Consider the following 22,302-nt stretch of genomic DNA (forward strand, 5'->3'; position numbering starts at 1 on the left):
CTTAGTTATAACATTAAATCCTAAAATATTATGTCAGTCTTCAGGTCCCTACTGGGACAACTCTTGTTGCATTTCTTTCAAATATTTAAGCAGCATGAAAATGGAAGGACAGCAGTTAAAGTGTATCCCTAATTGCCTTATGTTTTGATGGAATGTCCATTACAGAGGAAAATCCACATTTGAAAATGTTCTTGCTGAGTTTGAAAATTATAATAACCATCCTATCTTGGGGAGGCAGAGAGAGAAAAGATAAACAGAAAGAATGGTGTTGATGAAAGAAAATGATCACCAGGCAAGGGTTTGATAGGAGGAAAGTAAAATTCTTATGCTAGGTTTCAGTCAGGATGAAGATAAAACCAGCAGTGTCTACAGGACAATTTGATTCCCCCTCTCCAGTTTTAGCTGACTGTCTGTAAGATAACCAGGGCCTAGGGGTATCATGGTAGATCCTAGAATCCCAGGATTTGCTAGCAATAACAATCATTAATTTCTTGTATCCTCTAATTCACATAAAATCCAAATAAAGATTTGCCATGAAAAATCTTATCTTTATATATTCTCCATATCTGACCACACTATAGCATTTCTCTTGGATGTAGTGGGTTGACCCTGGCCAGCAGCCACACAACCACTCACTGTGCCATCACCAGCAGGACAGGGGGAGAAAAGAAGAAAAATAGAAGTGGGAATGCACATGGGTTGAGATAAAAACAGTTTATTAGGTGCAGGAGAGAGACAGAAATGAAGCAAAGGAAATCACTTACCACCTCCCACACACAGACCAGCCATCCTCCAAGCAGAAGCCACCTTGGAGGCCAGAAATAATGTTAAAAGATATATCTCTGCTTGTAGGGATTGCTCACCTTTTCCTTTTATACACTTGGCAAGTTATATTTGGGGAGAAATGGACATTGAATGGGCTTCCACCGAGATGGCCTTCACTCTATACAGTGTTTGGGATTAAAAAATCTACTTATTTACTCTAACTAAGTTTTATAGAAGTACTGAAGGAAACTTTACCCCAGAAGAAGAATTAGTCAAGGAGTCACGAGAGAAACAAATGTATAGTTTTATGTTTTCATTTGATCTGTGGCAGCAGTCAGAAAACTGGCACCAAAAAGCACAGAAAGTTTAACTGAAGGAATTCTGGTTTTAATTAACTGATTTCATGAATTCACAGCCACCTGCAGAAAATTGACAAGATTTTTATATTTGGGAAAATAATTTTATAATATTGTAAAGCAAATTCTTTTTTTAAAATGAGTACTTTAAAAGCCACCTTGTCTTTTTGAATTAGTATGTCATCCACAAATCATTAGTGGTACATAATAATCAGAATTTTGACTTTTTATTTCATAGTGTTGGTAATGAATCATTGACTGAAACGTATTTAATAGCAAAAAACCAGCGTGGGAAACCTATTTCCACAGCAGCTCTATTCAAGAGCATTTTCATTCCCTCCATAGATTTCTGTCTGTGCTTCTGCAGCAGGATCGGCTGTGTTGTGTGAACTGCCCCCATCAGCAGAGTTAGGAAAACATGGGAATGCAGAGGAGGTGACAGTAACTGGAAGAGCTGTGTGTGTCCCTGTTCTGAAACCCCTAAACAACCACAGGTCAAACCAGAGGGACAAAGTTGAAATGTGGGACCAAAGACCTTCAAGAAGGGTCAGGAAAAGCAAACAGCCTGAAGAAGGGGAGAGAAAAAGATAAACCATAGAAATGCTTATTTTGAATCCTCATTATATCACAGAAAATACTTAAGAAAGGAGTCTTCAGAAATACTGGCCAGCAAGCCAGGGCAGAGCAGCTGGAGCAAGGAGGGGCAGGTGCCACACAGGGAGAATCAGTACCTTGCTATTTGTCCAGCATAATCTTCACTATCTTTTCAACATCAGTCCGTGCTTTCTGGGACTCCAAGAAACCTCCTTTCCTGGCAGTGCCTCTCTTTTAGCACTCTTTGCGACAGACTTTCCTCCTCCCACAAACAGTTTGCTTTGAATAGTTCTCTAAAATCCTACTCATCCAGGGAGAATGGCACAAAAAGGCAGCGTGTTTGAGTTATCAGAGGCAGCTCTACCTTGCAGACATGAGAAACACACTTGGACTCAGATCAAGTGCCGAGTGTGTTACAAGCACGCCAACCCACCTCAGTAAAGACGAACAAGTTCAAAGTGTGAAATTTTGAGTAGGAAAGTATAAACATCATTACCAGGATGTTAATATTAATGTAACGTGTCTAATGGTGCCAGCAACTGCTCTTGCTGCCCCTGTACCGCATGAACCACATAGAAGAAAGAAGAGGGGAAAGCTGATGTGACAGCCCCTACTCCAAGCTAATTCTGAAGACCAGAGGAATTCAATCTGCAGCTGAGTTGCCACTGTACTTCCCTCCTTTTCTTGCTCCCTAGCAGGTCATTTAGATCCATATCCCAAGTCACTAAACATACTGAGTAACTAACTAGCAACAGTGCAGTGATCTTGGAGCCTTTCACAGCTCCCTGAAATTCAAACTACTTTTCAACCACTGTGGGCAGAAACAAGGTCAGGTGCCAACAGGCAGAGAAGGCCCTCAAACCCCAGGAGTTCCTGCAGCTCTGGACTATTTTTGGGATAGGCCCAAGCTGCAAAACAGAAACACTTCAGATGCCAGCAGGGAAGAACATGGGCTAATTAGCAGGTCTTGAACAGCAAGATCCAAACTGAGAGCATCCAGCACTCTTCTCTGTGTTTCATGGATGCTGCTTCTCTGTATCGCCTGCCTCTGCTCCCTGAGCACCCACCTTTTCCCTACTAGCCAGCCCTGCCGAGCATGGAGCTGTAGTAGCTGTTAATGAGAACATCAGCTCAAACTGTGTTCAAATGGAGATCAGTTCTCCTCACTCAGGAGAGGGCTTTGTGTCAGGAGGTTCATTCTCATTTATGCCACAACTATTAATGGCAGAGAGCCCAAGGCAGAGTCCCAGGACAGTCAAACCCCAGGGTAGTTCTGAACTTCCTTTTGAGACTGGCGACTTTAGAAGAAAAGGGTTGTTTGTCTGGAAAGTTACCCTGTCCTGAGAGGAGTTAGAAGCACAGAAAGATACACATTTGAACACTGGCTGTTCTTTGGAAGAGGGGGAGGTAGGACATCGCCATGGGATGTTTCCATGCACAACTCAAGTGCAGGGGCTTTGGTACCACCACCACCAAGGTGATTTCATCACCAGACACAGGAAACCTGTCAAGGCCTGCCATGAGGTCATGCAGAGAGCATGATGTATTTAATCTGTGCACAGCCAGAAAGTTCCCTGCTCCCAGCTCACAAGGTAATTAACTGTTCTTCTATCAGCTGTACCCTGCAGTCTGCACCTGGACTCTCTCAGCTGGGGACTGACAACCCTTTCCTCCAGAATATATTCATTTCTATTCATTTTTACTTGCTACACTATTAGAAACATAGATGTGTGGTCACTTAAAAAAACACATTACAGGAAACATTAATAAAATACACCTTTACCAACTAATTATGTTTTTTACAAACATATCATAGTAGTTTTGGGTCGTTACTTCATTTATCCTTCTGCTTAGGAGTAGCTTCTGAAGAGTGCTGAAGTTGGTAAGAATGAGACCATAAAATTTCTAATTCAATTTTCTAGACAATAAGGATCTATTCTAAGGATCATCTAAGGATGATTGTTTAATCTCTGTCTGTCACACCACCCTGGGGAAGAGCTCACATGTGTTCAAGGGATAATGTAAAACTGATGGGAATAAGAAAGGAGGGAGTCTTATAGAGACTTACACCATTATTTAAATACTCTTCTCTGTATTCATCAAGGGAAAGCTCAATTACAAATTAGAATGTAAAATTATTAGTTGTTAAATTAAAATGCATTATTAATTAGAAATTAGATTCCCTTGCAAAGTTATTTTAGGCAGGTCCTCCCTGGGTGGCAAAATTGAAGTATTACAAGAATAATGAAGTCTGAAGAAGAGGCACAGAAAGCCATTCACAATAAGCATAAAAGTAAATATTCTGATAAGAATTCTCCCCTTCAGAATTCTTTTTTTTTTTTGTGTGTGTGTGTCCTGCCATGACAGCAGGACCCTCTCAGAGGGTTAAACTGACAGGGTACATGTGATTTCATGGAGAATGAGGAGGGCTGAACAACCAGCAACTCAGCAGTACCGTAAGTTTGAGATCACAAGGACATCCAGGCCACACAGGCTATTTCCACCACAGGTTTCTATTCCAGGCTTTGATCCGATTAGACCCTGGATCTAATAGGATCTATTAGATCTTAGCAATAAAGCCACTGAGACAGCTGTAAACCAAAATATATCATTGATGGGCAAGAAAGGACAATGAAATCTCATCAATTCTTGCTATGACCACCACTGCCCCCCAAATAATACAGCAGCAAATATTTCAAACAGAAGATGCTGCTTAGATCCAGAGTCCTGTATGAGCACTGCAAACAGCCCTTCACTACTTTTAGCACCCTGTCAGTTTTTTCAGCTGTGCCTGAAGACACGAAGGCACTGAGAGCCTTGCCCTAAGCACCAAACTGAAGCTGAGTAAAACTGAGCCTGAACCCTCCTCAGTGAGTTGTTGAAAAATGGGAACAGGTTTCCTCTTGCAAGTGGAATAGCAAAATTCTGATATTTCATTTTTGTAAAGGTGCTGTATGGTTATGTTTTGTATCTTGAGTGGGAGTGAGTACTGTTTTGTCACAGGTTGCACACCAAGTACAAGGCCTTATACCCTTCTGATGGGTGGAATAGCAAATCTCCTTGTCTGGGGGACAGCCAGAGAGGAAAATCTGGGTGTACTGATGGTTTGGGCAACACTTCTGAACCTGTGCTGAAATCTCTGAGAAGCCCAAGGGAATTAAACACTGACTCCCATCAGACTGAAAAGGAAGTCATGTGCCTAATCCTCATTAGTGCCTGTAAAATTCCCAGACCTAACATTAGCTCCAGAGGTTACTCCACCGAGAGATCCCTTTGGGAGTAAGCAAAACCCCTCCTATTGCTTCCGTGCAATTTGTTCTCCCTAACCACGTTATTGCTTAGAGTTAACAGCAATAATTTATGTTCCATTATGTGCAGTACTTGATTTAGATAGGCCAGCTGCTTTCTTGTGTGGCTGCCAGCAAGCGAGTGCACACTCTCAGGAAATAACAAGTTTTCAGGTTTCCCTTGCCTGCCTTTCTAATCTTACTGGAGTTCTGGGCCAGGGGTGCTAGGGGGATGTGGTTTCTTTGTTCCCATTTGACAGGGAGCTAACCCTGGTGTGAGCAAGTTTCCCTCCCCAAAAACACAGAGTTCCAGTCTGCAGCACAGGGTTGTGTCTTGTCCACACCTCACAGCTGCAGAATATTCAAAATCCTTTTTATAAAAGCATTTCTTAGCAGCTTGAGGTCTTCTCCATCCTTTAATGATCCATTAGCATCAAACTAATCAGAAAAGAAATATGGGATTTGCCAGGTAAACTCTTTCATCATGCTCAGTTAGAGAGTCTTGCTCTGAATCTACCTGCTGGCAGGGAAAGGAAGCAATGCATCCTTCTGACAGATTATGCCATTATAACCCCAATAAATGCTCTGTACTGAAAACATTCAATTTCTTAAATAACAGAATTTTTTTTCTTTGAAGTCTGACTATTGGAAGCAGCAGCCTGTAAATATGCTGAAGTGGATCTGCACGGTGGAGGTCTACAACTAAATGATGCAGCTTCCAGCTCTAATCTTGACTGGATAACTTTACTACAGCTGAATTAAAAGATGGCGGGGGGGGGAGCAGGAAGGGAACTGTAGCATTCTCCTACCTTTGACAAGGAGCTCTGAGCTAATTGGAAGCATACAACAAATTGCATTTTCCTGAAAATACCTGTAGAATTTGTATTTCATTGCAGCAAAGGTGGGAGGAGATTTCTATGTGTTCCTAAACTGATTCGTTTTTTCTTCTAGTGATTTTCCTTATAAATGGAGCAACCGCTGCACTTAACTACTTGTAACTTCATTGGAGAAGTGAAAAAAAAAGGGATGTCACAACTAGGCCAGTGCTGAATTTGGCTTTTGCAAATGTTGCCCGACATCAGAAAGATGAAAAACAAAGGCAGTTCACACCACAAGTCACAGGAAAGTAAAACAACCCATCTTCAGAGTCAGTCATGTGCCATGTCTGCACAGAGGTAGTGACCACAGATGGCTCGGGGGCACCTGCTTTGGGCACTCGGCTTTCTAGCAAACGCCTCGGGAAGCAACGTGCTTTGCCTTTCCAGCAGGGAGCAGAAATGCCTGCTCCAGCCCCATCAGCTCAGATGTCACAATTCCAGCTCCAGCCCCAGTAGCCTCATCATAGCAGTCCTGTCCCTTTGGCACAAACCTTTATCACAGCAGAACGTAATGATGTTGGCAGTATAGGGGACTCCTATATGTGCATGTATCTCATATACTGTATTGATACCATATGTTATTTCTGTGGGTGACCCGTAACCCCCTAGTAGGAGAGAAGGCTCAGTGGAGATCAGTGAGGGCGATTGATGCATGTGTGAAGCTCAGGGAATGAATAATAGAATCATAGAATTTTAAGATGTTGAAATGGTCCTTGAAGATTATCTAGTCCCAGCTTCCACTCCGTGGGCAGGGATACCTCCCAGTAGACCAGGTGCTCAAGGCCTTATCCCCCCTGGCTTTGAACAGCGCCAAGGATGGTGCTTCCACAACCTTCCTGTTTGTGTCCTTACAGTAAAGAGCTTCTTTCTACTGTCTGACCTAAATTTTCCTTGTTTCAATTTGTAACCATTCCCCTCTGTCCTGTCACTACAGTTCTTGACAAAGAGTCATTCTCCAGCTTCCCTGTAGCCCCTTCAGACACTGGAGGGTGCTGTGACGTCTCCACACAACCTTCTCTTCTCCAGCTGAACAGCCACATCTTTCCCAGCCTGTCTAGGGGAGGTGCTCCAGTCCTCTTACCAACACTGTGGCCTTATCTGGACTTGTTCCAATAATTCTACATCCTTCTTGTGTTGGGGACACCAGAACTGGACACAGCACTGCAAGTGGGGTCTCACCAGAGCAGAGGTAGAGAATCTCCTCCTTGGACCTGCTGCCTGTGCTCCTTTCAGAGGCCAGGACAGGGTTGGTTTCTGGGCTGTGAGTGCTCACTGCTGGTTCGTGTTAGAGTTTTTCATCAACCATCACCTCCAAGTCTTCCTCCACAGGGCTGCTCTCAATCCCTTCTCTGCCCAACCCATAGGTGTGTCTGGGATTGCCCCAACGCAGGTGCAGGACCTTGTACTTCCCTTTGTTGAACTTCATGAGGTTCCCACTGGCCCCACCTCTCAGGCCTGCCAAGGACCCTGGATGTGGGGTGTGACAGACCACAGCTGTGGCACAGCAAGCTGACTTCAGCTCAGCACAACAGGGACCAGAGGGCAGCCTTTGGTTCAGATCAATAGCTGCCACCAGCTGAGTGGATCAACTGGTGGTGTAAGTACCTCCCCGAGTTAGACATGGAGAGGGGCAATTAAACATTATCCCCTCCACATGTGGGATGGCTAAAAGAACCTCGTCAGAGAGCATTGGACTCTGACATATAATATAGAATATGATGAAATCCAGGAGAGTACTTCATTAAGCCATACCACAGCTATTAACCTTTTATCTACCTACAAAATCCTGCTTTACAAAGTTTTGTTTCACAAAGGCACTCTGTCAACCCTCTCAGGAGCAGATTCCAGTTTGAGAAGCATGTAGAAAGGGCATCAGCCTGTTCCTCTGCCCAACATAGCAGCACTCAAGAGGGTGGCACATCTGAACCATGAACTCGCTCCCAGTGCAGCTGCTGATTGTATCTGGTATTGAGAACACAGCATTGCTTTTATGGACTTCCAGGCTGTTTTCCCAAATATATTAATGCAGTATTGGAAAAAAAAGAGTGGAATTAGTGAGATGAAAGTACATACAGAAAATGCCACCACCACAAGCAGCCTCTGACCATGTTTGCAACTTAAAGAGAGCATGTGTAAGAAGCTCCCACAGCCTAAAGGTCACTGTGCTGTGGACTGCTTAGTACAGAAACAAACCACCTAACAACATTCCCTGTGCCTCCATCCAAGGAGGAAACGTTCTTCCCTTTCCACAGCTCCCCTACACAGTGCTGGCTGTCAATCACTGTGGCGACAGACTGCCCCACGGACCTACCCTTGCCCATGAACCCCACTGCTGACTGCCTCTTAGAGGTATAGTTGTGATGTTTGACCCTGGTTGCTTCTAGATCAAAATAATCATCCTTTAAAAATGAATTATGGATCCAAGGAGATCCAACTGAGGCACTAAGATAAAAAAAGCTGTTTCTGTGAAAACTCAAAAGTAACACAAAAGTTTCTGCCTACATACTCTTAGAATGGAAGCCCATCCTCTCCACAAAAAATAGGTCCTGCCACACAGTGACACATGACACCACTCATCTGTCATTTTAAGGAAGCTCAGCCCAACCTAGACTATCCAAAGGGGAACACATCAGGGAAGAGAAAACCTACAGGAGAAACCAAGAGCTCAGTGCTTGCAGTGTAGCAAAAAGATGACCCAGAAATGTGATATTATGACACAAATGTCATTTGCTACAGGATCATATAGGCTAAAGAAGAGCTGATGGGCCCAGGGGTACAGAAGTACAGTGTATCCTGATGGTGGACAGATGAGGAAGTGCTTTATCTCCTAGTGAAAAAAAAAAACTTCAAAGATGTCAGATTTGACAAATTGGTTTAATCTACAGCATCTATCCGTACAGCCACTATACCCTGCTGCAATCTCAAATTCTCAGATTTGGGGTTTCTTTGGAGGATTCTTCAGGAAAGGAAGATACCTCCCTCCACATTCTGATCTTTTGGAGGAGCCATGCATAACTTTAAATATTGGTGCTATAAATGCCTTGGTAGTGAACCATCCCTCTGCAGTTCTTAAGGACTGGTTCATGCAGGGAATGCCCATAGAGTTAACCTTGTTCTTGCCTCCCACCCCCACAAAGCGATCCACCCAGGTTATTGCTGCAGACATGTGGCCCTCACATGGATCAGTCTGTAGGACTGAGATCAAAAAGCGTAAGTGGAAATAAAACCAATCAAAGCAAAAAGAAAATAGCCCTTAGTGCATGTTTAGTTACAAAAGCCAGAGTAGCAAGTAGGAAAAGAATGCAGATCTCCCAGTTACATTATTGGCTGCTCTATAAACCCTGGAAAAAACCCCAGGTGCTAGGCAGTCACCCTTTTTCATTCAAGCACAATTAAACCCCTCTATTCCATCACAGTATGTACAAAATCAAATACAGTTAAATAAGAACTGAAAGCGTGAATGAGATTCTAGTATACAGTACTTTCACACAGCCAAAGCTATTTTATTTTACAAGACGAGGCTTTTGCGTTCATCTTTTTTTCTGAAAGCCCAGTAAAAACAGCGTAAACTACTTAAGCAAAATTTAAGAGACAACTTACAAAGTAATATTTGCATAGCACTGTAAATCTGCGTATTTGTTTGGGCACAGTTCTCAGTAAAAACTACAGTAGGTGACAGGGTCGGGTTTTCTTAATAGCTTCTTGTTTATCACCAGATTCAGACACACCTCTTCTGAACGTCATAAAATCAAGTGTAGGAAATAACCGTAAAAATGTACAAAAATATATACACATGCACAGTAAATGCATACCCTGTATACAGTTTTATTACTCCTTAGATTTGGCTAATAATGGTCATCTGGTGACTTACACTTCCCTCCGAATGACAGGTTTGCAACACATCAATCAGCTTAAGGAGGATGAATTTCCTCGGAGAGAAGGTTTTGATTAAAGCTACAGTACTTGCTGGTGATCTGAGGAGTGAGCGAGGTGCTGGCCAGCAGCGGCCGCCAGGCGTTCGGGCGAGTTCAGCATTCAGATGTCACAAGGGACAGCTGGGACACAGCTGAAGCGAAGGGACACAAAGGGACACAGCTTGGCTCTCTGCACAGATGCACAAGCACGTAATAAAGGAGGTACACAGAACCCACTCATGCCTTGGGGAGTGAAATTTAATTCCTGATTAGGCTCTGCTACCTACTCTCCCTCCTTCGCAAACTGTAGTTTAGTAATTAGTAAATCAGTGTGTTTTCCTTAAGAATGCACACTGGTCAAAATAAAAAAGAAATAGAAGTTGTGTAGAATTGGTAGTGGTAGCCCCCACACTACAGAATACTTCTAATTTAAAATTCAAAAGTACTGTTATATTCTGGTTTCTGCTGAAGTGTCTAATTTTAAAATACATTTTTCTCCTAAAAAGATAAAATGCTGCTTCTGCTAGTGGTTTTTAGAAATAGACAGTCATCTGCACTCAAGTGCTCTCAACAGTGAAAGTGCACAAATAATCTTTCTTTACATTTTCAAAAACTGAAGAGTGGCCAGTAACTACAGGTATGACATTTTAAGAAATACAGGCAGCTTTCTAAAAGCCTAGAGAAGCCAAAGATCAGAAAAACACGTTTGTCTTAGATGTCAATCCCACATCTTCCCAATTGTGAAATATGAAATATTTTCATGTTTTCTGGTGGCCAACACACGTGGCACAGACTCTGTAAAGCTGACCTCCAGAACATTCTCACTCCACACCACAGCAGGTAAATAACACACAACCAACAGCCTGCAAGCATCTTGCTGCAGAGACAATCGGATAAACCAGGCCTTAAAGGTAAACAGGGGCAGGTGTGGCAGAACAAGAGTCCGCATCTGTAACAAGACCTTGGGAGGAATTCTGACCCGAATCACAAGAACAAAGCAAGGGTTGTTTTTTAAGTTGTCACAGGGAGATATCGCAGAGTCAGAGCTTGCCTCTCACATACTTGTCTGCTTTGCAAAGCTCCTGGTGATCCCTCAGAGCAAGAATTTGGCTGGGCCTGTCGGTGTTCCTGCTCTTCCCAGCGATGCACTGTGCGTTGTTCCTTCTCCCTCACAGCTCCCAGCACGGCTGTCACCTGCTTCAAATCCCAGCTTCATCCAGCACCAGCAGCCCTGCAGCTGCCCTTTATGATCAGAAGGTTCAGGAATAGGGGAACAAGCAGCTGTGACACACTGGGTAGGAGTACAAATTCAGCATTCCCATTACAGGGATCAGCTTCTTTGTGCAGGCACAAAGCAGAACTTGCAGCAATCATCTGCTGGGAATCAGAACCTTCACACCAGGGGACAGAAGCACATGGGATCCAGGAGATGTTGTGAGCTGTCCTGCTGCATCCTATCTTCAAAGGAGATCAAGGAATGGATTCTTCACTTTGATCTGTGTTGGCCTCCAGCATCTGCATGAAACACTCGAGCGAGCTCTGCCCAAGCTTGGCTTTAGACTTCTTAGCACATACTTCTCCAAGATGCCAAAAAACATCAGGTTGTCTGTCTTCAATCTGAAACACTCTGTGAAGCATGAAGTCAGCATTATTAAAAGCCTCCAACCCCACATTTCTTCAAAATGTACATGAAGCAAAACCAGGTTTTGGGGTGGTCCCAAGACAGAAACAGTACTTTTAGCAAATATCTGATGTACCATGACTCCCTTGCTTTCTCATTATTCCAACTCCTAGTAAAAACCTTGTCCCAACTCCCTTTCACCAGTGCCAGAGGAACTTGTTGCCAGGTAGGGATGGCCTGTGTGAACAGGCCTGGGAAGGGCTTCTCTTCCCTGATAAAAGTTTTGCTTTGAAGCAGCAAAGTTGCATTGTCACGTAACACAAACACAATCACATCACTTCAGACCTAGAGCTGTCAACCAGCGCCAAAATTCAGGAAGACAAAACCCCAGCCAGGTGAGACAATTGCTGTAGGACTGGTTGAACTGGAAAGCTCCAAGTTCCTGCTAAGAGGTTGTACCCAAACCATCTGCAGAAGATACAGGTGAGCAAATATACAGACATCAGCAATGGAGACAAGCGGTACCATGTGGAAGTGAGCAGACACGCTCACTTTTCCTGTGAATATCAGGAAATTAGGACACAGGCAGCAGCCAGATTCATTGGTCAGCAATTAGGTGTAGAGCCCTTCGAGAGAAGTTAAAGCAGAACAAAGGAAGGTTGCCCATGCTCTTTGTGCTGGAGACAGGTATTTTGCTCAGTGACGCAAAGTCAATTGCAAGAGCACATTCAGCCCACGAGCGAGAGAGAACTGTAATCCTACAGAACCAAGGCCTCTGGATACCACATCCTTCTGCAGCATCAGCTCTTTGTGCCTTCCTAACTGAGAGATGCCACATGGCCAGCAGTCCCCGAGCTCTCTCACCAGGTTCTCAGACATAGGTCAACGTGATGCTACTTTGGAACTGCAAATCCCACTTGGAGAGCAGCATCATTGCTGTTCACGACAATGATGAGTGCTGCCAAGGCCAAGAGCATACATCCATCATCTGTCCGTGTCAGTCTGAGAACCATTCCTCTTCAGAGTCAATGCTGAACTCCATGGCAGTCAGCTTGCAAGTCCATACTGGAAAACTCTGTTTTTACTCCAAACAACTAAGCAATAAATGAAAATTCTGAAAGGTGGAGGAAAAAACCACTCCCATAGCTGTAAGTTTATTAAACCTAGCACAGTTGAAAAGCAAAAGACAAAAAACATGATGTATTTTTTTTATTATTGCTCTTAAAGGGCTTGGTAGTCAAATATACAAGCTATGTTCTATTAAACCAGAAGAAAATAAGATATAAAATCTATGCTCACTTTTCCAAACCAATCCACCTGCTAATCTTCATTAGTGACATTAACTTCAGCTATTTCCAGTCATTTTAATTTATACATACTCTGTGTACGTGTGCGCGCGCGTGTATAAAAACCCCTATTTGAGGAGAAAAAATTCAAAATGAAGATATTTGTGTTGGTTTTGTACTGTTTTGTGCACTGCTGTAGGTTTCAGTTTTTCAAGTGGTTACTGATATGTCTGTTTAGAAGAGCAAAATTTATGTATCCGATGATGTATTTATTATATTTTCTAAAAGAAAGCATGACCAATAAGTTATGATAAGAAAATATGAAATGTTGATTATTCTCCCCTTGATGGACAGCACTAATCCCATGATCCTGAATAGGGAGTTACATGCACTAAGAGGAGAAAAGGATCCTGTAAAGAGAAAGGCTGTTAATTCCTTTCTCCTCTAAGCAGCTCCCCTCTTCTCAGCATTAAGAAGGGATTTATTTTGTGAAATTCTTGTCATGCCCATTAATATACTGCTAAAAATGTAAGTATAAAACAGTCAGTGGTCAGCCTGCTTTGCAAGCCTCTTCTGCTAAGCCAGTACAATTTATACATACTCAGTATCATCTTCAGGAAGCAAGTATACAGCATTTGTAACACCTTTCTAGGAAGCAAGAATTATACCCATTACTGAATTACTTAAGAAAAACAAATAAAGAAAAAGAAAGAAACCCCCACTGTTCTCAGTCCTCTGGTTAAAAACAGGGGAAAAGCCAGAGTTAACTTTATCAGCATTTGGATATCTGACTGTATTTGAAGACAAAGTACAAAAACATCCAGCAAGGAAAACAGAGTTATGGCTAGGCTCTGCTCTCCTCAGTTCCCAAAGCATATTCCAAATTCCACTAACATTTGCAACAGTTTTGCACCCCCTCTCTTAGGGAAGATTTATTGAGGGGACAAAGATGACACACTAACGTTGGGGGTCTGGGTACAGGACTCAGCGAGGTGGAGTCTAACAGGAGACAGACAGAACGCAGGTCATCCTTCAAATGCTCTTGTTGAGAAGACCACAAATAAAAATCAAGTGCATGACAGAACAAGTGATTAATGACCCCAAGTAAAATATTTTTCTAAGTTACAAAATTGCTCTTCCAGTGTTTGAAAACAGAAAAACCTGTAGGAGAAGAGGTTACATTCCAACAGTTAAGAGTAAATACGGAAAGAAGGTAAATTATTACTCTCTTATCTTGGTTACTGGAGCAAAGATGAAAACAACAACCAGTGCTTTGATAAAATCTGCTCTTTACGAAAGTGAGATAAATATTCTAGTGGCAGCTGGGTTAAAGATACAGACCCTGAGGGTCAGCTTCTGCCCTCTGCTGTAGATCTGCAACTCATTTCACCCACTTCTGAGAGCAGCCAAATGCAGATTGTGACCTTCAGACTTGAACATACAGGTATAGTTACCATCTGTTTGCAAATAATTCTCCAGCTATGCATACAGCAGCAACATACAGGAATCTCTAAATGTGCGTTTGTAAAAAAAAGAAAAGGAAAGAAAGTATGAAAAAGAAAGGAAAAAAAGGAAAGAAACAGGTACAGACATGATTCTGAACTCTTAATTTTCAGTGAAAAAGACCAAAATGTCAACAAGCAAAACTAAAGATACTTAAAATCCCTGAAGAGACCTTATACTCTTTCTAATGCTTAACAGCACAGCTCACCTTGCAAAAAAACTTCACATGAACATCAAAAGCATGACCCAAGTCGAAAGAGCAGCACACCCTATCCTGACACACACAGGGTAAGGTCCTGGCCCCATCTGAATCAATGCTGAAACTCTCATTAGAAGCTCAAGAGATGCCAGCATTCACAATCTGACTGCTACAGACCTCTCCTTTTCACATTTTTTTGCAAAAGAAGACATTTTGAAAACTATTGTGCTGATTTCTAGTGCTGCCTCCCAGTTTACTGAGAGAGGTTGGCTGAACTGGACTTTGGTAATGAGAGATGCAAACAGAAATAAAAGGAGAATTGAAAAAATTTCCTTATTTGCACAACTCTAAATCCCACGGTCAACCACTAATTCAAAAAAACTCAAACCAAAACAGATTCAAAATTATCACGTGTTTGATGTAAAACAGGGCAAACTCAAGACTGAAGTAGTATTTTGAAATTAAACAGCCTCGAGCAGTTAGCAGGAGATAGGATGAGAATTTTATACTATTGGATCTGTTCTATGGGATGTGCTGATGGATAATACGCTGCTTCCAAACTCCACTATCTGTTCTCCTGCATTACAGAAGTCTTAAGATTGCCTGAAAATAAAATGTGTCAGTGTAACATACAAACAGGATTTCGTCTGTAGCCGTGACAACACAGCTGAAAAGATTCTAACCCAATGAACACCTGTCAATTAATATAAGGAGGGTGTTTTGTCCTGGCTCATTAGTAAGAGAAGTTGGAAATCAAAAAACTTATGTTGGCTTTAGCAAGAGGAAACATTCAATGGCTCCTGTTTTAAAAGTGAGTGTAGTGCTCTTGACAGAAACCAGTTTTCAGTCATCTGAAGATACATGTGGCCATGGCCAATGCCCTCTTTTCTCCCCCACCCCAAGTCCCCCAACATAGCAAGAAAAATTAGTTTCTTCTTCCACCCCACCCCAGATTTTCTCCCACTGCTTGACTACAGTAATCCTTGAACAGGCAGAAGGTTGGTGCATTCTCTTCAGCCGATGCCTCCAACTTCTTCATTCTTGGCTCAAGTTTTATTCATTAATATTAGTCATCAGTTATTAAGAAAAAGATAGTTTCTAAGTGTTTGTTGTTGTTTTTTTTAACTGAAGTTAATCGGATACCATAGTCTGGTTATATGTGCTGAACTGCAGCTGTCAGTTATTCCTTTTTCTTGAATTCCTGGTTGCCATAGCTGGAGCCTTTTTCTATTTCAGTTACTCCTATCAGTCTACGAACTCCAAAGGAAGCTTTAAAATATAACAGAGAAATGAGAGGCACATTAAAACCAGTCCAAGCATCTAGGAAGTTACATGTAAACACACAAACAGAACCCACATGAGTTAAGCCAATCCCCAAGTCAGTAGTGACCAAGAGTGCACTGTACGAAGCTGCACATGGATCACAGGTCAAATGACACTGAAAGAGGGGGACAATCCAGATTTAAAAATATAATTACTGCTTCTGTTGGTTAACAGCACATGTGGCATGAACACTGAAGCATATGCCCTCCCCCTGCTTCGCTCTTTTTTATTGTTAAGGTTTTTTTGTTGGTGGGGGGATTTGGTGGTATTTATATATTTTTTGTTTCTGGTGGTGGTTTTGTTTGGATTTTTTTAATTCATAGACAAGGTGTCCAGTAGAAGTATTTTTTTCCTTCAGGCACCATAATAATGGGCTACAAGACTCACCTGCTACTATTACAGATTTTGCTTAAGATATGAAGGCAAATTTGCCTGGATTAAAGCTTTTGAAACAATAAAAATGCTGTACAATAGAGACACTACCAAGCGAGCTCCATTCTTATTAATTAATACACAGAACTTATTGGAGGTAAAGAATCTTGTTACATGTCACACTGGGCTTAGCATCTTTGCTTTTATTACCTGCTCCAACAAATCCCAGGAATGCAAGGATAAGGAGAGGTGATCCACTTGCAAAAACTCCAAAGCCAAATGTGAAGAGGGGAGAGAGGAGAACTGTGGCCCAAAAAAGAAAGTTTAGGAGGGTCCATGGTCTCCTAGGAGGTTTAAACTGCTTGCCAGGAAATATACCTTCCTGATTATACATCTCTTGCAAAGCATCCTGAGGGAAAGAGAAGAGAAAAGAAAACAGATTCATAATGTTTGCACCAAGCAGCCCAAGATCAGTCAGCTCCAGGACAACATCAAGGACAGTATCTGTGGTACAAACTCATCAACAGTGCACGGCATCCAATTCCATCTGCTGTCATTTATTTGGGCATTTCTGCTGACCACCCAAGTGACCTTTAAGCCATCTGAAGGCAATTTTGGCACCATCACAAACTGAAACCATACTGTCCCCTCCACTACCAAATACCTTCATGTTGTCTGTTAATTGCTTAGGAATTTAGGGCAACTTCAGGCAAGAGATCAGTTCAGACACCACCTCTTAGCTGGGTGCTTTTCCTTCTCATTTTTACTTCCAGAAAGGGCAGCATGATTCAGCAAAGCACAGCAGAAAAATGCTGTGTGTAGAGCCAGGAGGGGAGAGCAATGCACAAGCTGAAGAGCAGAGACAGCACCACACCAGCCCTAATCCCAGCACTCCAACTGAGCTGCTGCATCCCGAGCTGAGCCTGCAGAGTTGTAATCCTGAAACACATCACTCAAAGGAACAAGGTGCCCACCACCTTCCCTCAGTCTGTAAGATTGTTTTTTAAGGTTTCCAAGCCATTACAAAGGATGGCTCAAGTCTGGCTATTTATCATTTTTCTTTATTTCTTGTTTTGCTTTAATTTCCCTTACAAACGGCTGAGAAGTGCGAGGCATTCCTTGCCAGTAACAGCCTTTTGAGGACACATCCTCTGTGCAGGAAGAGGATTCCAGTTACAGAGTCATTCGAATAACTGGAATGAGAGGATTCCAGTTAAAAAGTATTGCTAACATTGTAAGATCAATATGTATAATACCCATGCCTATAAGCAACACCTCCCTGGTGACATCTCACAGCAAAGTTGAACAGAGGTACAGCCAACAGCAGGAGGGATGAAGGGAAATGGTGTCACCTTGTATCAGGTGAGGTTTAGACTGGATATTGGAAAAAACAACTTTCATAGAAAAGGTTGTAAAGCAGTAAGACAAGCTGTCCAGGGAACTGGTGGAGTCATCATCCCTGGAAGTTTTCAAAAAAACACATGGATTTGGCACTTGAGGACATGGTTTAGTGGTGAACATGGTGGTGGTGCTGAGTTTACAGTTGGACTCTATGTTCTCAGAAGTCTTTTTCAACCTCAAAGACTCTGTGGTTCTATAGACCTGCTGAGAGGAGCTGGAGGGAGAAGATGATGAGCTGCTGCTCTTTGTAAGATAATCTCTCTCCTTAACTGAATCAGAGTTCAATTCAAACAAATTAGGTTGAAATAAATAAAAGGAAACTCAGAACAATTTGCTGCCTACCTAGAGACTGAGCATAAGTCTGGCAATGCTGCAGCACAGGTCATCGCAGCTGGGGGAAGCCCAGGATACTTAAACTTTCTGTGCTCTGCTGTCTTCCCACAAAGATAAGCAACACAGAAATCAAGGTACACTTTTCAAGTTCAATAACCCACCAATTAGTGCTGGACAATATTAATTACAGTTCTCTCCTACTTCCACAGAAGTGTTAAATCTGTGGTCGAGAAAATAACCATGTAAGCTTACAAAAAGAAATGACATAAGGAAAAGCTCTGAGCCATCTGAAGGCACTCTGGGCAAGTGCTCTATCAGTCCCTGGCAGCAGATCCCACAGACTGTCTGTCCCACGTCATACACCACTGCAGAAGTATTACCAGGAGGCAGAAGGAAAGTGACAGTGGAAGAAAAATGAAAGCAAAGAACAATTGCAGCTGAAAGCCAGGACCGGCTGTCCCTGACGGACAGTTATCACTCTTCTAGAGTGCCTAAAAACACCCACAGGGAAAACAGAGCTTTTCAATGCATGACAGAGATCCAAGCTCTGAAAAATGTAAAAAGACAGTGGACTGCTATTAGTCTTCCACAGCTAAGGAAAATCTCTGAATTCCATTGTGCTTCCCGGCAATTTGAGACTTCACTACTCAGCCCTCTGCTGCCAAGGGGCTCCTCTGTCCTGCTCCTTCCAGCATTTTGAGGCATGGCTGTGTAATTACACATAATATCCTCTCCATCCAGTGCAAGAGTGTGTATTACTCAGTGCCTTAATACACTCCCCTGTGTAAGTCCCAAAAGACAGAAAAGAAAGCAAAGCTATTTACCTTTTCCTGGTAAAGCTTATGAAGCCAGTTTGCAGCTTCCTTTTCATCTTGAGGGATATCTTCCAGAGGAAATCTCCTAGTTTAGCAGAGAGATTAAAAAATGGAAAGAAAAAAAAACCAAAAAAGAATTAAAGGAAAATCCAAGTATTTGGTTTTATCCCTCTGCTAGGGAAGATCATCCACTCACTAAAGGGCATACATCATAGGCAATACTGTCACCAATGGCAGAGGTCTTAAACACTGAGAACTGGGACTTAAGAATCTGAGATTTTAGGTTGAGAATTGGGGACTGTTTAAGACAAAAGAAACTGTACAAGCTCCAGGCAGTTTCAGAGCACATCGCTAAATTAACCATCTCCCATTCAAACACCGTTCCTCCTTCACCACATCCACCACTGGCTGACTCCCAGTGAGCTCAGACTGAGGCACTCAGAGCTGAGAAAAGACAAGCAAGTGGAAAACCCGAGGACAATTGGTTGTTACATTTTGTTAGTGAAAACCCCATATTGGAAGTAATGGGAGAGGCAACTAAAAATTCACTTCATACCATCTCTAAGGAAAACATCTTCTGCAGTGACTGCACTTGTCCCTCTTTGCCTCTGCAGCCTCACTGAGGCACACAATTCTGGGGGTGTGTGACAATTATGCCCAGTGCCAGCCCTCACCTGACCTCACTGAGAAGAGGTGCCCTGTAAGAGCCCCTTTTTAGTGGTGAAGAGCCAACCATTTCCCTGCATTCTTTTATTTTTTGAGACCCTTCCAACCCAAACCACTCTATGATTCTATGAATATGTTCTTACACTTTTCAAGTGATTTTTGCATCCCATAAACAAACTGAACACCAGATCTGGCAGATTTACTTACATGAGCACTAACAAGAGAAACTGCTCAATAAAAGCTCAGTGAAATTGCTGAAAGCTCTCTGGTGAAATTGCCATGGTGCTGCTGTCACCACTAGAGGGGGACTCACAGCAATAACATTTGGTGATTTCCTGATTATTTCCTCTGGGGGCAGTCGAGATAAGGACTGGATCCACTGCAGAGCTAAGCTGCTTACCTCTGCACAGGTAACTATGTCTGCACATACCGAGAACAAGAGCTTATGTGCTTCCCTTCTCTGAGCTACAGTAAGTCTGTTGGCACAATACGGACGTGTTCTATTTCCAGCAAAATAAATCTGTAAAAATAGTTTCCTTACTCTCATAGCTTCTTCCCCAAAGCAGAGAAAACGTGTAGAAAAGCACCTTGAGAATATTCATTCTGTCCACAAACATATTTTAAATCAAAATTATCTAAGCACAGCCATGTGTAGGGTACAATTAGTAATTTTACCTGCCAATATCATCCTCAACAGTTTCACAAACCAAAACCTCTTCTAACACTATCGAAAACTAAATTTCTCTTCTTTCCTCCCACTACCCCTCCAAGAAATAAAATTGCACCTCTGTTAGCAAACCATAGGATATTTAACTGAAGGCTGCCACTGTTCAGTGTATAATTAATAACTATACAGATGTACATCCATGCATGTGCACCCCAGATCCAGCTGGATATCCTACATGCATCTGCCATCAGTGTGGAACTGCCTGACCAGCTGTTTTGCTGGCTGGCAAATTGTCTGCTCACTTTCCTCATCAGGAATGTGTTTGGCAAGTATAAATAGTGAAAATGAAACCCCTTGCAAATGAGCAACCCCATTTCTCTGCGGACAGCTCCAGTCGCCTCTTCAGCTGAGAGACTAAAATGTTGTGGATGTTGCAGCATCTGAGAGCAGAACTGAACAAGTGCCCTCCCTATGCACATTAAGGCTGCATTCTGCTTCCCTTTGGATCGCATTTCTTCCTCGAAATTGGTGCTGCTGCACCTCAGCACAGTGGGTAATTACTGGGATTCCCTACAAAGGCTGTAGGGAATCACAAAGCCTGGAAGCTCTGCCAAGACACACCTGCTTCGATTAGATGGTACAATGAACAGAGCCAGTGCCATTGACCTGCAACACACAGACTCAAGGCCAGAGGGGAAAGGTGTGGGGGGAAGAAAAAAGGCTTTTTTTTTGTTTTTAACTTTTAAAAACCAAGCATCAACCTCATCACCAGAATACAGCAATGTTTTCCACAGTGTGGGTGACTCCCGCAGAGAAGCAGAAGCAAACTGTCCAAAGAACTGTGGAAAGAACAATCAATCAGGTCATCTCTCAGGTCCAAACATAAAAGGGAAAAGAAGAAATTCAACAGGATTGGTTGTTTTTATGATCACAAGGAAGCCTTTGAAGCAGAAGGCAGCAAGGAGAAAGCAAGAAAGAGAAGGGGTGTGTGTTTGTGCATGCATATGTGTATGTGCTCCATGGGGTTAGGTGTTAGCAGCTACTCTTTGAGGCAGAGGAACAGTGAGGAATGTAAGCAATGTCCCACCTCATTCATAGGATGTCTGAATTTCAGCATTATTTGATTTTTAATCTGCTGATCAAACCATGTGAGTGAGAGAGAGAAACCGGCACGTAAAGGAGTTTTACACTCTCTACTACAAGGGACCACTGAAGCTGAAGGACAAGGAAAAGTGGACTACAAGAAGGGAAACTACCCTCTAAAATCTAATACACTTCAATGTGACAAAGTATGCATCTTAGGGCTCACCTCCATCAGTATATGCTCACCTTACACACATATCTGCTTCATATTTCTTTCCGTAAAGAATTCCTAATAAAGACGGGTTCTTGTTTCCTCTGAAATTTAGTGTTACATCATACACTGCTGAAACTGTTGGGAAAAAAAAATAAAAAAAACCATAACAGCAAAAATTCTAGCAAGCACCTTCTGGGATCCTTGCCTGAGACAGCAACAGAGCCTTGTGCATTAATGATGTCACGGAGTCCTTCACTATTTTGTGTTTACACATCACATTTATCTGCACCAGCCCCCTGACATTCCCAGCTCTGTAAAACACCAGATGACTTGGTGAACTAAGCAACATAAAAAGGTTTTTAGTATTTTTGAAGACCGATATCTGACAGTTCTGCGGCAATTTACAAATTACCAGCTGACAGCCTGGATCCCCGTTACTGCCAGCTCACTAATTGTAATGGACAACAGAGTAGACTACACTGGGCTACACAGAGTGTGCCATTAAATAACACATTACAAGTGCTGCAAAGCTTGGCAGTTACCTGTTCCCCTGAGACACTGGACAGCAGTGGTGAAACCTTTGGTTCTGGGCAACAGGTGGTATTTCAGTTTAGGCAACCCCTTGGATTCAGCTACTTCCATACTGATGCGGTGCTTGGTCTCTGTGAAACGAGTTCCTTCACAGTACAGGAGAAACTGTGCAAGACAAAAGCAAAAAAACCCAAGGATATCTTGAGATATCAAAAGAAATCCAGCAGAATACTGAAAATTTGTCCAAGATGAACATACATGTGCACACACTTCGATTGTCTCATCTCTTCACCAAGTATCAGGCATAAGCACCAACTCAACTCATTTACCATTACCTTTACATTTAACAGCACCTGTACCAAATTTAAGGTGACAAAAAGACAGCCCTAATTGTGGCCTTTAGAACGCTCAGAAATTAGGAAATTGAGTCGCTCGAGTAAATGTTAATCATTATTTCAATTACCAAGCAGGAAGTCTTGATTTAAATAATCAAT

At 42.5% G+C, this 22,302-nt stretch overlaps 1 protein-coding gene across 8 annotated transcripts in view; it reads right to left on the bottom strand.

The window, feature by feature from the left end:
• Positions 1-6,490: 6,490 nt before the first annotated feature.
• The window catches only part of AGPAT3 (1-acylglycerol-3-phosphate O-acyltransferase 3), a 90,574-nt gene continuing 74,762 nt past the window's right edge, over positions 6,491-22,302 (bottom strand). For all 8 annotated transcript variants that reach the window (XM_082279149.1, XM_082279143.1, XM_082279147.1 and 5 more), the window contains 5 exons: positions 21,820-21,973; positions 21,310-21,412; positions 18,657-18,732; positions 16,309-16,507; positions 6,491-15,672 (listed from right to left, as the gene is read on the bottom strand). In XM_082279149.1, the coding sequence (XP_082135275.1) occupies positions 15,584-15,672; positions 16,309-16,507; positions 18,657-18,732; positions 21,310-21,412; positions 21,820-21,973 (621 nt within the window). In that variant the 3' untranslated portion in view covers positions 6,491-15,583. The remainder of the gene's footprint in view (positions 15,673-16,308; positions 16,508-18,656; positions 18,733-21,309; positions 21,413-21,819; positions 21,974-22,302) is intronic.

The sequence above is a fragment of the Coloeus monedula genome, assembly GCF_965178545.1.
Source record: "Coloeus monedula genome assembly, chromosome: 3".
Lineage (NCBI taxonomy): Eukaryota > Metazoa > Chordata > Aves > Passeriformes > Corvidae > Coloeus > Coloeus monedula.